Genomic DNA, 16309 nt, shown 5'->3' on the forward strand with positions numbered 1-16309 from the left:
CGGGCCCAGCCACTCCGTGGCATGTGGGATCTTCCCGGACCGGGGCACAAACCCGTGTCCCCTGCATCGGCAGGCGGACTCTCAACCACTGCGCCACGAGGGAAGCCCAAAAATATGCTTAATATTTTAACTAGAAAACATTTTTATTTACTTAGCTATACTCACATAACGCATTCAACAAAAAAGATATAAATTCCCACTTTATCCATATTGGAAGAGTCTTTTAGTTTTACTTTAGTAAAATCCTTTGGGATAGTTTTCTCTTTTATAATAAAACTCCTTTCTCTACAAACTGTCCCTCCACCCCAATCCATGTGTAGGTGTTCCTGCCAACCTCTTGTTCTACTTACCCCACCCAATCCTGGCCATATATGACTGGAAAAGAGATGCATATCTAATCCAAATTGGGATAATCATATGTTAAAATTTCAAATTGGAACTAAGAGATAACTAGTCAGTATATAATTGCAGCCATAGCTGAAAACTTTAGAATGAAGGGGCAGCCATAGTATACCACATGGACCAGAGAGGAGAGAAAACTGGTCTGTGAAAAGAAGTTGTGTTAAGCAGAGGCACACAGAAGCAAAGAGTCAGCGTAATGAAAAAGTAATTCTTGACAACTTTCTGGTTGCATTTTCTAGTCCCTTCCTAAAACCCAGCTATATTCTTTTAAGTTGTTTTCCATAAAACATCTTTATATCCTTGTAATAAATCTCCTTTTTGGCTTAAGCTAACTCAAGTTGATATGTTACCTACAAACAAAAATGTCTTAAAGTAATATAACAAATAGCCCAGGGTCATTTAATATCTTGTACAGCAAGAAAAAATGTGTTTTCAAAGAGTTTCAGTGAGTATGACTCGGCTAAGTCAGGGGAAAGTTGCATTCTAACATTAGCAGCCAACGACACACCATCAATAGTAAGATATCCTACCATGTTGTTGAGTCGGTCATCAACACCCTCATTGCTCCAGTTTGGTAAATCCTGATCATTCATGCCTTCTTCAAAAGGACCTCCTCCTGTGGCCATACTGGCTTTTATAATTAATGTTCTGCAAAACAAGTAAAAACTAACTTTCCTAACACATAAAAACAAATTGTAATTTAAATAATTCCATGAAGCTTAGCAATATGAAAGAATATCAGAAAAGCTGATTTTATGAAATAAAAGAGGCACTGTCAACTACACATCACAGACGAAATGATTTAGCTGCCATAGGCATAGTACGATTAGCATGCATTAAGTAGCCAAAGTGATGGGGAGGGGAAGGAAAAATATCAGAATATCCACTGTGTCAGCTGGCTTGCATACTTTAAGGTTATTCAATTTAATTTATTCAACACAACCCTAAAAGGTAGAGTAATCAGGTAGGAAAAAGTTATTAATAGCTAGAACCAAAACTGCTCTTCGAAAAGAAACTAATACCCCCAAAGACCTGGGCATTTGTTTTGTGTCAAAGATTCAAAGAAGGTAGAATGGCTCTGCATGGAACATGAAGAAAGGTTTGGTCTTAATGGGAAGGTAATGGTAAGCAAGATGAAAAAAAAGCAGCAAGAGAGAAACAGGACCAGGTAGGTGAAATGGCCGATAAAAACCAAGAATACAGTGGCTAAAAACATTTAAACATAGCGATGTCTCCTGCCCTATTTTAAATTTATTTATTTATTTATTTTATTTTTGGCTGCATTGGGTCTTCGTTGCTGCCTGTGGGCTTTCTCTAGTTGCGGCGAGCGGGGGGCTACTCTTCGTTGAGGCGCACGGGTTTCTCACTGTGGTGGCATCTCTTGTTGCGGAGCACGGGCTCTATGAGCACAGGCTTCAGTAGTTGTGGCATGCAGGCTTCAGCAGTTGTGGCTCGCAGACTCTAGAGCGCAGGCTCAACAGTTGTGGCGCATGGGCTTAGCTACCCCACAGCATGTAGGATCTCCCCAGATAGGGATCAAACCCGTGTACCCTGCACTGGTAGGCGGATTCTTAACCACTGTGCCACCATGGAAGTCCCCCTACTGCCCTATTTTAAATTATATTACTGCTACCTCATAGTTTTCCCTAGATCTTGATATAGTCTACTAAAGTCACAAATTCTCCCCACTAAAAAAAAGTGGGGATTTTGTGAAAATCAAGGAAGGTACTAAATTTCACACCTGGGTCAAAGAGCTGAGAAATGGAAGAAGCAATAGTACAAGCAAAGGTTCAGAAGCATAGATGATCATGAGAAAATAAGATTTCTACATGATCTCGTGGAGGACTTTGTATTTCCACTGGGTGTGGAACTGCTCGGGTTGGAGGGGGACTGAGTGAAAGGGGAGACAGTGAGATAAACTTTATCTGTAACTTAAGGGGCAGGGTAAGCCATTAGACATCAGGATTATAATAGGTTTTTCAGTTTACTGATACTAACATTAACATGCAAAGAAGTCAGTTAATTTTGTCAAGGTCATTCAGCTAAAAATGTCATAAAAGAATACAAATCCAAGTTGCTTTGATTCTAAGATCCTAACTTCTCCCACTTACTAGAGTATAATATTAAAAGGATTTTAACCATCCATGACAAAGCAGGATTTATCCCATGGGGATTTGAATGCTAGGATATATATTAGAATAATACATTACATTAAACAGGTTAAATATTATCATCTCAAAATAAAAAGTGATAAAATTCAACACTTAATTTGAAAAAAATCTTAAAAAGTACAAATACATTGGTACTTCCTTACAGGTATGTGTATTTTTATGCTGTTTATTTCAATAGCATTTATTACTTTTTAAAAAAAATTTTATTGAGGTATCGTTGACGTACAACATCATATAATTTTCAGGTGTAAAACTTCAAATTTTTTAAAGGTTATACTCAATGAGCATATGTTACCTTATTTTATTTTTATTTATTTATTTATTTTTGCAGTACGCGGGCCTCTCACTGATGTGGCCTCTCCCGTTGCGGAGCACAGGCTCCGGACGCGCAGGCTCAGCGGCCACGGCTCACAGGCCCAGCCGCTCCGCGGCATGTGGGATCTTCCTGGACCGGGGCACGAACCCGTGTCCCCTGCATCGGCAGGCGGACTCCCAACCACTGAGCCACCAGGGAAGCCCCATATGTTACTTTAAAAATTTTCTAAAGAGTTGAAAAGTATATTTTAAACCAATAGCCAATGATCTTAAAATAAGATATGAAGAATATTCCTATTAAAAGACCAAAACGGGGCTTTCCTGGAGGTCCAGTGGCTAGGACTTCACCTTCCAAGGCAGGGTGGTGGGGTGGGGTGCAGGCTGGATCCCTGGTCGGGGAGCTATGGTCCCACATGCCTCTTGGCCAGAGGACCAAAACATAAAACAGAAGCAACACTGTAACAAATTCAATAAAGACTTTAAAAATGGTCCACATCAAAAAAAAAACTTTAAAAACAATTTTTAAATAAAAGACCAAAATACATATTAGTTATTTAGCATTGTTTTGAAATTGTTTGTACAAAATAGAAAAATATGAAACAAATATTAATACTGAAAAGAGAAAAGGTGGTATTCTTAAAGAATATTCATTTTAAAAACGTAGAGAACTTCAAAATATCACAAATAACCAGTTAGAAATATACTGGGTGGAAATGATATCACTTATAACAGTGGCAAAAAAATAAAATTATCTAGCAATAATATAGTTTTGCCCTATGTAAAGAAGAATTATTTTTTTAATTGAAGTACAGCTGATTTACAATGTTGTGCTAATTTCTGCTGTACAGCAGAGTGATTCAGTTAAACATATATAAGAAGCACTATTAAACTCTATAAAACAACATAACAGAAATGTGAATAAGCAGAAAAACAAACTATGTCCCTTAATGAAAAGGCTAAATATTATAAACATAATACCATTTTTTCTAAATGTATAAACTTAATTAAATACTAAGAAAAATCCCACTGGAATTCTTCTTGGAATTTGACAGAATGATTCTAAAAGCCATCTGGAAGAATAAACAAGTAGTTGGAAATAAAATTATCTGAAAAATAAAAGCAAGAGTTGCAAGAGAGGTCAAGAGAGTAGAAAACTAGTCCCAAGATACTCAACCACGTTAAGTATCTATATGGTTATATTAGTACCTCCCAAAAAGAAAATCCTCAAATACACCCAATTCAAAAAATTTAATGACAAAAAGTAATTATAGCTAACATCTATTTTGTTCACTATATGCCAAGCACCATGCTAAATATTTTATATGCGTTTATCATTTAATCTTCACAACAATTGTGTGGTATTGGATTATTCAGTGGTTGGGACAATTTGCTAACAATGTTGAAAAAAGTTTATTTAGAGCTTTAACAGGCTTCCTAAACTAGGATGCTTCATCTTAAACACAAACACAGAAAAATGATTTGAGTAACTATTTTCTCAGTTCTCCCAAGGATGGTACATACCCAGCACCATTCCAGACACACAGAAGGGGAATTAATTCACAGTAAAAAACAGATGCCTTAGAGCATTAGAGCTTAATTCCCTCCCAATTGAAAAAGACTGCCTTATATCATAACACCAATATACTATCTAGTAGATTAAAAATAGAAAAATAAGATGAAAGAATCAAATAACAGACAAGAAAAAAGAACAGACTTGAAAAATAGAGATTTTACTTATTTGGAATGCAGAAATAAAAGGACTATGTTCAACCGATTTGATTCATACACAAGTGAATCCCAAGTACACTGAGAATAAATAGTAAATGACAAATTGAGAAAAAAATCTGAAAGAAACAGGAAGTATATAGTTAGTATCTTTACTATATTATAAAATGCCTGCATGAAAGCAATTTTTGGTTGCAGGTGTAGAATGTGATTTTTGCTCTTTTCTGTCATATATTTTCAGCAATATTTTACATCATTTTTTATACTAGAAATATATTTAAGAACTTTGCAAAATAACTGATACTCATAAAGAGGTATGCCCAGTGAACTGAAATGACTCATTTAAATGAAACATTTTACAAGTACCTTTTTCTCGATGTACTAATATAATCTGTAATATTAAAGAACAGGAGCTCAAAAAAATACATAAGCAGTAGAGGTGATAATGATACTTAACATTACTAAAAGCAATTTATCTTAAAATGGAAATTAGAACAGAAAATTATTAAAATGTTTAGGAAAAACTCTTACCAATTTTTTTGGTAAAAGAGTATGTTACATTTTCTTTTTTAATATTTATTTATTTTATTATTTATTTTGGCTGTGCCGGGTCTTAGTTGCAGCATGTGGGCTCTTAGCTGTGGCATGTGGGATCTAGTTCCCTGACCAGGGATCAAACCCAGGCCCCCTGCATTGAGAATGCAGAGTCTTACACACTGTACCACCAGGGAAATCCCTTTTTCTTCTTTTTTTAATAGAGTATGTTACATTTTCTATCAGTTGAGTAATAAGGTAAGTTTACTTTAAGATAAATTATTAAGACTATATTCAGAGATGTTTTATACTCATTTTTTATTATGATGAATTCCCCCTAAAATGAAGAGCTTTTTCTAGGGATCTATTTACAGGCTAATGACTTTGAACACTATTAACATAAGTTTCTAAAACATGGTTTAAAAGGCACACTCCTAAAGAAGTAAAATTATCAGTATGAAGCTAAAGAAATAATTGCATGTGAGTCAATTCTCAGTGTATTAACATTCAGCTGATTTCTCTACGGGAGTAGCTATCTCGCCCTACAAAAGGGAGAAAACAAAGGCAAGTCATTTCTTTTTTATGTCAACCTCTCTAACCACCTCAAAGTCACCATTAAAATTACAGGTCTCTCTCTACCTTCTAAATTTTATTCTGTAAACAGATTAATATAATTATTTATATAGTTTTTGATTATTTTATGATGATTATAAACTATTACTTGTATAGAAAGACTTCCAATAATCAAAAAACTAGGTATGTAGAGAAGAGGACCAATGCAAGAAAAATTTTTATGGCAGAATCAAAGAACTTGGTGACTGTAATGATGTGGGAGACGAGGCAGGGAGGAAGGAGTTAAAGGATGACTCCCAGATTTCTAGCTTGAACAACCGGGTATAGGATGATACATTCAAAGTAATGTGAAAAGAAACAAGTTTCTGTTGAGAGAAGATGAGTTCAGTTTTAGAAATATTTGAGATGCCTACTGTCCACCAAATTAAATGTCTAGTGGGCAAATACTGATCTTTCAGAAGTGAAATCTAGGCTAGAGAGATTTGCAAATCATCAACTCATAAAAGAACTTAAAGTGGAAAAGAAGGCTCAGGGAGAAGATGAAGAGTAAGAGAAGAAGACTGAACCTTGAAAGACACTGATATTTAAGAGAGAAAGGAAAAGAACACTAAGAAGGTACAGAAAGACAGGAGGAAAACCAGAAGAATGTGCTAGAAAGGGGGAGAAGTATATAAAGAAGGAGGATATGATAAGAATGCCAGATGTTACTCTGTCATATAAGGAAAGCAGTGAGAAGTGTACACTTGGATTTAGCAACAAGGGGGTTACTGACAAGCTTGGTAAGAATCACTTCCATAGCAAATGCATTTATTGATGGGAAAGGGAAAAAATAAAGGAAGTAATGAGATGATTTTTTCAAGGAATCAGCCTGTGAAGGAAAGCAGGTGGCGATGGTCAAGAGGAAGTTTCCTTAAAAGGAAGGTATCTTGAGCACGTTTAAAATTTGTCGGGATAGAGCTCACAGAGGGAGATAATGAAGATGCAAATGACAAAGGAGATAAATTGTGTGGTCTCCGAAAAACCAGGAGCAGCTGGGATCCAGGGTGTAAGAAAAATGATTAACTTCAGAGAGGCAAAGGAACACCTCTTTTACTGAAACAAAAGAAAAGAAAGGATACAATTGGATACAGGCTGGTTAGCAGATTTGGTGGTAGGAAGCTGAGTTTGTTAAGTGAGGTGAAGTAAAAAGGATTGCTCGTTAAATGTGCAAGGGTAACATGACAGTGTCTGAGAGACTGGGGAAGAGTGACGTGGGCAGCACTAAGGACTCAGATGAGAGCAGTAACATTCCCTGACATCACTAATGTATCACTAATCTGCAGTGTGAATTTTTTTCCCCCAGAAGTGCTCATCAGCCTTGGTATAAACACTCCATTGAATCCATCCAAGGTTGGGATTTTGCCAGGCAGGCTTAATAGAAAGACAATGAGATGGAAAAGTTGAAGCCATTGGAAGATAACTAGTACAAGTGATGGATGATGGTATGTGAAGCTGAATGGGGATAAGAGTAAAATTCTACTTCAAACAAGCAATTCTGTGCATCCTATGACCTACTAAACTAAGTTGAAACTATTATTTATAGGTTTCATTTTGCTATTTTTGACAGCCTTATTTGGTTCCCCTATCTTATAAGGATATGAAATGCAAAAATACCACGGCAATTTATAAGCTACTTTCAGTGACTGATCCTTCTGAAGAAAATCCTGTTGTAGGATTCTTACTATACAGAAGTATTATATATATCTAAGTAGAATATCACAGTATTAATTACCATGAAAATACCAATGGTTGACTAAAGTTACCTTTGAAATAAAAATACAAAGTAAAGAAGAAATTAATCAAGAAAAGAAAAAAGATTATTTTTCCTAAAATCTTTAAAATTCAGATATTATTTCTCAAATAGTATTAAATTACTCATAACTGTCTTTGGAAATACCTTACTTCTCACCTGACAGCTGTAAATCAAGGTTTTAGAAATACTCATCCAAATAAAATAATGTAGAAACTATAGGTTTTTTTCTAAATATTTACTTAGAGTCACAAAATAACCAAAGCTGGTACTTTATGTTATCTGCACAAGTTTTCTAAAGGTTGCATTATTTGGAATATTTCTTTTACTAATTATATAAAGGAAATACAAGCATACTAAGCACTTTTAATGGAAACTGAGAAGAAAATGCATAAGTTTCTGGCATTATGTGATTGTTTAGTTTCATTTGAGGAATTTCTCAATTTCTTCTCTGTACCTAAAAACCATACAGATCTTTCCCTTGGTTCTTTCAATTTGACACTTCCTAAAAATTTCAATAATTTTCTAGAACTTAAGGTATCTTTCTATAATTACCCTCTTTAAATTAAAAAAAAATTAAAACTCTTAAGGTATTGGGGGGAGGAGAATGAATAGACTGCAACAATAGACTACAATATATAACACTCAATTCGAATTATCAACAAGTTAATTAGACCTATGTACCAAGTATTGCACTGGGTCTCTCTTATGGTACAGTTGCTCTGTAGAGCATTTCCACACCAAGAAAATTTAATATATCCTTGCTCTCTACAAAACCAAATGAGAGCCCTGAGGTCAATTAAATTCTGCTTGCTAAAACCTCTCCCTTTCTGCAATTTATATTCAAATCTGTCACTTCCTTATCACTGATTACATATAACTCCCTGGGTACATCTATATGCCCTGCTATAATCAATCCCAATCTTCACTGCCACTCCATCCCATACTCATTACTGATAACAGCTCTTCCTATGATCCCTTTCCGCTGGACCATTACATACAAACTCCCTATACACCCTCCATCTGTTCCCAAATATTCCTCCTACTTCTTTGGGTTCAATAAAATCCCAAGTCACTCTAAAAGCACTATTTCCTTAGAAATCCTTTCTAAAAGAAGATGCTACTCTTCCTAGTCTTTCAGATTCATGGGGGGAAGGATACCAATTGCAGACCATTCTTATTTAACAATGCTTAACCTTCCTCTTTCGAACAAATTAACCACCAAAAATACCACTCTCCCTATCTTGGGTACCATTTCCTACTGTCCATCCCAAGACAGTCTTACACTTTTCTTGGTAACAACAGGTTCATGGTTTCACTCTGCACCTCATTCTCTGCTTTCATGACCTGAACATCTGTAACCATTTTTCTAAACTCTGACCTCAGTTCCAACATCCATCTCATCTTCTCTATTCCAATACTATTTCTACTCTGAAGAGATAATTTGTTCAAGATCCTGAACTTCTGAAATCCCTCTTTCTGAACCTAAGACCTTGCATTCTACTTCTCTCACTTGCTCATGGCCCTGCTGAACACTTCCAGCCCCTTGATCATTTCTCTTTCCAGGAATCCATTAAACCCTCACTTTCTTACTCAACCCCAAATACAAACCCAAGTAAGCCATTCCAAAAATGACTTGCTAGCATCCTTGGCCTACTCAACTATTTGCCCATTTTATGAATTCAATTCTGGATAAACCTCATTACCTAATCTCTTTGCTTCTACTCTCAAACTCAAAGGTAAGGTCAAATAGTTATAAAATGGCAATGACTGTGTCCACTATTAAGGTGTATTATACCATACTACACACTCACACTTGCAAAATGTAGGTTTACTCACTGAGGTAAGGAACTTTATCTGTTTTGCTCACTGCCACATCTCTAGTACTTTATAGCCATTAAGTCGCACATTGTAGGCACTGAATTAAATTTGTAAGATGAATGTACTGCTATGTACCCCCTTCTGGCTTCTTAATAAACTCCCTAGTGTGATTATTCCAAACACTTTCTATTTTTTCCAAATCTCACATACATTTGCCTCCTTTACAAATGGCCAAACCTCCTACTGAGAAAACGAAGGTCTTTTAAAATGAGTTTAACTCAAGAGCCCTATATTTTTATTCTATTTTATCCATCTTCTCTAATGTGTTAAAAGGAAAATTATTTTACGACTGATATTATAACTGTTTTTATTTTACCAAATGCCTATTACACACTCCAGTGTTAAGAACTCTAATCCACAAACTCACATTTGACTTTTCCCGAGTTCCACTTTTCTTGTTTTATTGTTATACTCTTTCAATTAAAAGAAAAAAATACCAAGAATTATAATTAAGATATAAATCAATGACCAATCTATATTTTCTCATGATAGCCTATTTCATAAGGGAGCTGAAGATTTGTCTGCTTTCCTGGAAAGCAAGGATATAGTAAACATATTTTAAAAATGGTCTGCCTTAAAATTTTAACAATAGAATTAAATTTTCTGAGATTTTTTTTAAAAGACTAATTATTGCTGAAATGCTTCTAACAAAAATTTCTTCTAACCCTCATCCTTTGGTCATTTAATTTCTGAATGGTCCTTGGCAAACAATTACTTAACTTTCCCTCAATGAACTTACATTGACTTTTTTCTGCTGGTCAGAGAATATCTTTACATAACCAGCATTTGACAATGCACTGTGCATACAAACTAATGTTTAAAGTAATTTTAGACAGCTAAAAAAAAAAACAAAAAAAACACAACTTCAATCAATAGTATATATAATAAGCTCAAAAAGTAGAGGTTTGTGAATAAAAAATAAAAACAGCCAACTTATAGAAAAGTTGTACAAGATGACTTAAGAGTAAATGAATTCAGAAGAAGAGGCTATCCAAATAGTTGTTACAGGACACATTCAAACTGAAATGGACTGAAGAAGAAATTCTGCGAAGACAAAGACATTTAAAAAGGTATTGCATAAGCTATTCTAGTATTTAATAATTAGGAATGACATGACTCTTTTCAAACAAAAGTATGAAGGCAGACCAAAGTGGCATGCCAAAAGCACAGCAAACAGGGCAACAAACCTAGATCGTTTGTTTACTACACGCACTGGTATTTTATAACAGTCTGCATCATAAGGTCTTCTTCAACTATAATACAAAGGCCAATAACATACATAATGATGTCAAGTTACCTGTTTAGAAACTAGTTTTTGCAGCTCAGAAACGGCTCCTTTCCTGTTTCACACTTCAAAACTGTTGTCTGTTTATGATTTAAAAAAAAAAAATCACTTCAGTAAATTACACTATGAAGTACAGAATAACAAATACTGACTATATTTATAACCTGAAGTATGTTCAGGAAATCAACAGAAAAGGAAAAATCCAATTTATCACTATTTTAAAATCACCTTACTTTCATCTTTTAGGAAAACAATGTGGTACACAGGTTTAAACCCTCCAACCTTGTAAGATCCTACCAAACAACAGTGTGATACCTTAATACCTACTTTGGAATATAATGTAATCATCATGTAAAAAATCCATGCCCAAGTTTACTCTTCAGATTGATCAAGTCATTAACTTCCTGTCACTCAAAACTTCCAGAACTTTGCAGACCCGTTGATGAGGAAAATGTTTCTTTATTTAAAAGCTGGCTACTTCATTAAAAAATAACCCTGTAACTACATAAACACAAGGTTTACTTTCAGTCCAAAAACTCAGAATTATAATGGTTCCCAGTGGCTCTAACTGGGAAGGTGATAGGGAAAGAAAGGAGCAGGTGCACCGAAGCTTGACAACACCCACTCCAGTAACCAGAGAATACCAGAAGGCGGAGTCTGGAAAGCAGCGATGGGGCGGGGGTGAAAGGGGCGCCCAGAAAGCCCGCTTCTTCCAGCGCCAAGACACGATCCGTCACCCGTAGAGCAAACGACACAGATCTCCAATCGGTCAAAAAAACTTTTTTCTTTTTTCAGATAGGGCGAGCTCTTGAGGAGTGAGCCGCGGGATGAAAAGTTTGGGCGACCCGCCTCCCTAGCGGGGCCTACTACGTAACCCCCAAACCCCCGTTTCTGCAAAGCAAGCGATGTTCCCCGAATTCCATTTGGCATTTAGTTTATCCCCACCCTGGGCCCATCCAAACTGGACCAGCAGTAAGGGATGGCGAAGGGGCGCAACGGCAGAGGCGAGAGAAGAGCTCTGAAATGAACATTCCCCTCGCAAGTAGAAACCCCAAAGCCAGGAACGCCTCCCGCGGCCCTTCCGCTCTAAACACACCCGAGACAGCTTAAGTCCCGCTGCCCACAGCCCAACCCCGAAGTCGCGTCGCTCCTCACCGGCCCTTCTCCACCCCAAATTCTGGACCTCGAGAGCCCCACCAGAAGAGAATTTGGGGGGTAGGGTGAGAGAGGCGCAGTGACGAAGTCTACGGCCACTAAGGCCCCTTACTATGGAAAACTAGACCCCCTGCCCCTAGCAACCAAACCGTAACCCGCCCCCCCCCCCGCTTCCTCCACTAGCAAGGGACATTCCTGGAGCTCCAGAGTCGCAGGGCGGCCTCCTCCCCAGGGCCAAAAAGAGAGAGGGGCGGGGAGGCAAGAAGGAGGGTTCTGTGGTCGCCAAGATGCGTCCCTTGAGGCTCACCCCGATATCGCGTCGGTCGGTCCGGGGTAGGGGGCAGAATGCCTGGCCAGGGGACGGGAAGCAAGCAGCAAAAAAACCCCAGGAGCCCAGACAGAGGCGTGGGCCCGAGACCAGGCCCTACGGAGTCAAGTGTCCCAGGGCCGTTGCTCTCCCGCCCCTACGCCGCGCTGCCCTCGGTTGCCAAGGGCTGGGGACGCTCAGGCATTACCTGTAAACGAAGCAGCCGCTCCCGCCAAGGGCGGAGTAGCGGCCAGCCCCCACGAACCACCACCGGCGGCGGGCCTCCCTTAGAGACCACAGCAGGGAGAGTCCCCAAGTTTCCTGGCTGCTTAGGGCCCAATGGCCGCCTTTTCTACCTCAGCTACCCGGCTCCAACCGTCGCAGCCACCGCCATCTTAGGCTCTCATTGTGGTGGGAGAAGAGGGGCGGGGGGACTGCAGAGGGGGCAACGCGCCGGGAGACATGCGCCGTCTCCTCGGCAACGGCCGCGCGGGGGCGAAATTCGCCTGGGCGGGAGCCGCAGTGCGATCAGCGCTCTAGACTGGAGTCATGTGACCGGCGGGAGTCTGCGGTGTCACCTCTGGCTCCGGAGACGGCTGCCGATTACACAAACGAACCACCAGGAACTACATATCCCAGAATGCCAACTCGCTCTCGGGTTATACGCGCCCGCACGTTCGCCACGAGGGAAATGACTATAAATCCCAGCATGCTGGGCGCTTCCGGCTCTTCCGGCGAGGAGGTCGAGGCCTGTGCGGAAGCGGATGGAGCCCTCTTGGGCAGCTGGAAAAAGAGTGGAGGCGCGTTCTGGTTTTCTGTGGGTGGGCGCGTGGTGCCAGCTCCGGAGAGTGCCGGAAGGAGGAGAAAAGGCCGCGGACTGCGGTCGCCCACTACCCACATCCCGGTCACGAAGGGGTGGAAGCAAAAGGACCTTTACAATCTGGGCTTAATTTTACACCTGAGGAGATAAACCCACGCGAGTTAATTGGCCAAACGTCGTACAGCTGGTCAGTGGGAGAATCATCAGTGTTAGTAATTAACTCCACCTTGGATTAACGCCCTAGTTTCCTTAGAAGAACCAGATGATTTTAATCAAAATTTAATATCGAAAAATGTTCTCTAAAACTATAGTCTCTGAAGTCCCTTTTTATTTACTCTGTTTTCTCAGCAGCAGCCCTGTTAAGGTTAGTATATAAACAGGTTCTCTCTTAAAACAAACCCCCAGAACACGGTGACAATTAAGGTCTTCAGTGTGGCTACCTGAAAGTTTTAAACACGTGTTTGGTCAGTTTTTCTTTATTTTTCGACAGTTTGTAATTGTGGGATAACTGTTTTAAGCAAAATAAGGGTAGGAGGAATGAAGAATGGGTATCTAAGTTCCAACAGCAAATTGTTCTCAGTTACCAATGGAATTTGTTCACAAAACCAATTAATAGAACTGCATCTCAATAGATGATTCAGGTAAATCAAGCCCTTCGTGCTACTGTAATTTGCAACTGAATCCAGGTTCAGCTTCAGTGCAACGATCTTTGACCCTTTGTCCTGCATTTTTTAAGTACTTTTCTGTGCGTCTAACAGTGCTGATTACTTAGGTAACAAAAACATAGTCCCTGCCCATTAAGAGCTCATATTTTAATGAATGATGAAGAAATAGGGTGTGATGTAAATAAACTCTGTTTTATAAGAAAACAAAGTGCTGTGGGAACTCCCAGCACCGAGCAGCTAATGGATTAGGTGTTTACTGTAGTCCAGTGTGGCCTAGGCCTCATTGTAATTCCACCGCACACTAGCTCTAAGATCTTGGGCAAGTTACTTGACCTTTCTGAGCCTCAGTTGCCCCACCTATGAAATGAGGGGGAGGAGCTAATAATATTGCCTACCTTAGATCTTTTTTTTTAAAGTAGTGTTTATTCTGTACTAGGCACAGGATTAAGCATTTCATCTCTTGTGGTTTTCTGAATTCTCACAACTATCCTGAAGATACTGGTTCTACATCAGTTCCATTTTACTAATGAGAGGTTAAATAAATTGCCAAAGTTCTGACAGCTCCAAGTAGGAGAGCCCAGGTGTAAACTGAGGTCTACTGACTCCTCGAAGGAATTTTTTGATTAAGAAAATGCATGGGAGGGCTTCCCTGGTGGCACAGTGGTTGAGAGTCCGCCTGCCAATGCAGGGGACACGGGTTCGTGCCCTGGTCCGGGAGGATCCCACATGCAGCGGAGCGGCTGGGCCCGTGAGCCATGGTCGCTGAGCCTGCGTGTCCAGAGCAGTGAGAGGCCCGCGTACCAAAAAAAAAAAAAAAAAATGCATGGGAAAAAATACTGGCACATGGTAAGCCATAATCATCACCATCATCACCGTTTTGTTTTATACATATATATTATTATTTTTAAATATGTAGAAGCTATTGTCATTGAAACAATGCAGATGGATTCAAAAGCACTACTGAAATAATATGGTCATTATGTTCTTTTAATTTGTGAACCCTAAAAGATGCCAGTGCTATTATTGGTCTGTTAGGTGGTGGGAGAAGTCTGAGAAATTTTTACATTAAAATGGGGTCCTCAAACTAAATATGGGCATTATTGATCTTAGCAGGGGACAGAGGACCCCCCAAATGATGAAATTATCCTGGGTTTCTAAAAGCTTCACATCTAATTTAGAAAAACAAACTATGCAAATGAACCAGTTTAGCATCAGTAGTGTATGAATATGGCAAATAAACAATACAGTAAGTGCTTTAGGAATGCAGAGAAAGAGTACATTATATTAAGTATATTGTATTATATTGTCTCAAAGATGATGATAGCTCCAGGATTTCTATGTAGGATGAAATTAGGGGCAACAGTCTGGTGGAAATGTAAATGGGGAACATAAGTAGCCTTTAAGAGATATAGGTTGAAACTACATCTCAGTTTTCCACATTTAAGTAAAACTTAAACACATGTATTAAAGGTGGGTGAGGAGGCCGAAATGGAAGAATGATGTTCAAAGGAAAGGAGCACACCTGTAACACAGATAATACATCCAGAATAAGCAATGAATAATACAGAAAACAGACTGGGTCAAGTAGGGGATTCATGTGGAGATGGGGAAGCAGGAGAAGAAAGCGAGAGCCATGAACAGGTTGGGGCCAAACTGTAAAAAATCTTAAATGTTGATCTGAAATGTTTCGGCTTTGTTCAACAGATAATGTGAAACTAGTTGAGGGTTTGGAAGAGGCAATGATATAAGGAAGTAGTTGTTTTAAGACTTAATCTAGTGGCAATGTTTAGAACAGACTAGGGAGAGCAGAGGAGAAGGGAAAGACAAAGAACAGGTGGTAACTGGCATGAAGTAATTAAGGCCTGGCCTAAGGTGATAGCCGAATGAATCAAGTGGAGGAGTTGGAATCTGATGGTAAATTAAATAAGCTGTCATTGCTGTGTAAAATATTTGTTTCTGTTATTTGATATTTAGTATGACATTGACCAGAGGGCTCTTAAAATTTAACATTTTGTGATATATTATTTATCTCTTTAATGAGTTCTGTACATTATTTATCCACAGATAGATTTTAACCATGGCTAGAGCAGAAACCCTGCCTTTTATGCTTCTTTATATCCCAGATGCCTTGTAGAGTTCATTTATTTTGATGTTCATTAATTTGGTCTTTGAAGACGGTTTTCTGCAGTACCTAGTTTTAACCTGTAGGTGGCGAGAGAACTTAAAGGTAAAACCTTCAGTGACCACTATACTATTATAACTGAATTTAAGATTGTTCTTATTATGTGATTTTTGATACACTCAAGAAAATGTATGACATTTATGTAAATTATGAAGTACAATAAGAAAAGAAACACTCAAGAATCCACTTCCTAACCTAAAACATAGAAAATAATCAGTATATTTAAGGACCCCTCTGCTTTCCACCAAACTCATTCCCCTTCTTTGCAGTCATAAGTACTATCTTGAATGATATCAGTGTTATAATTCCTTCATTTTCCTTGTGTAACTATATGTATATATCCCTAAGTAGTATTTTTTTAGTCTTGCTTGTTTTCGTACTTCATATAAATGGTATCATACTGATTATATTCGTGCTTGATGTGCTTTTTGATTCCTCATTATGTTTCTGCAATTCATCCATGTTGATGGGTAGAAACACAGTCTGTTAAGAGCAGAATGTAAAA

The 16309-nt window shown here is 38.5% G+C and overlaps 2 protein-coding genes across 28 annotated transcripts in view; one reads left to right on the forward strand and one right to left on the reverse strand.

Moving 5' to 3' along the window:
* Positions 1-12677, reverse strand: part of PCM1 (pericentriolar material 1) — an 88574-nt gene extending 75897 nt beyond the window's left edge. For 6 of the 22 annotated variants that reach the window (XM_033848706.2, XM_033848705.2, XM_033848700.2 and 3 more), the window contains exons 1-3: positions 12346-12676; positions 10688-10755; positions 933-1050 (exon numbers count right to left, since the gene is read on the reverse strand). In XM_033848706.2, coding sequence (XP_033704597.1) covers positions 933-1028 — 96 coding nt within the window. In that variant the 5' untranslated portion in view covers positions 1029-1050; positions 10688-10755; positions 12346-12676. Of the gene's footprint in view, positions 1-932; positions 1051-10687; positions 10756-11002; positions 11177-12345 lie in introns of all 22 variants that reach the window. The other 16 variants (XM_033848708.2, XM_033848713.2, XM_033848711.2 and 13 more) reach the window with 7 other exon arrangements.
* A 196-nt stretch (positions 12678-12873) lies between these two features.
* The window catches only part of FGL1 (fibrinogen like 1), a 58309-nt gene continuing 54873 nt past the window's right edge, over positions 12874-16309 (forward strand). For 3 of the 6 annotated variants that reach the window (XM_019921557.3, XM_019921555.3, XM_019921558.3), the window contains exon 1: positions 12874-13321. The gene's annotated coding sequence lies outside the window, so the exon portion shown is untranslated. Of the gene's footprint in view, positions 13322-13349; positions 13599-13626; positions 14469-16309 lie in introns of those variants that run through there. The other 3 variants (XM_019921559.3, XM_019921556.3, XM_073798700.1) reach the window with 3 other exon arrangements.

The sequence above is a fragment of the Tursiops truncatus genome, chromosome 21 (assembly GCF_011762595.2).
Source record: "Tursiops truncatus isolate mTurTru1 chromosome 21, mTurTru1.mat.Y, whole genome shotgun sequence".
Classification (NCBI taxonomy): Eukaryota; Metazoa; Chordata; class Mammalia; order Artiodactyla; family Delphinidae; genus Tursiops; species Tursiops truncatus.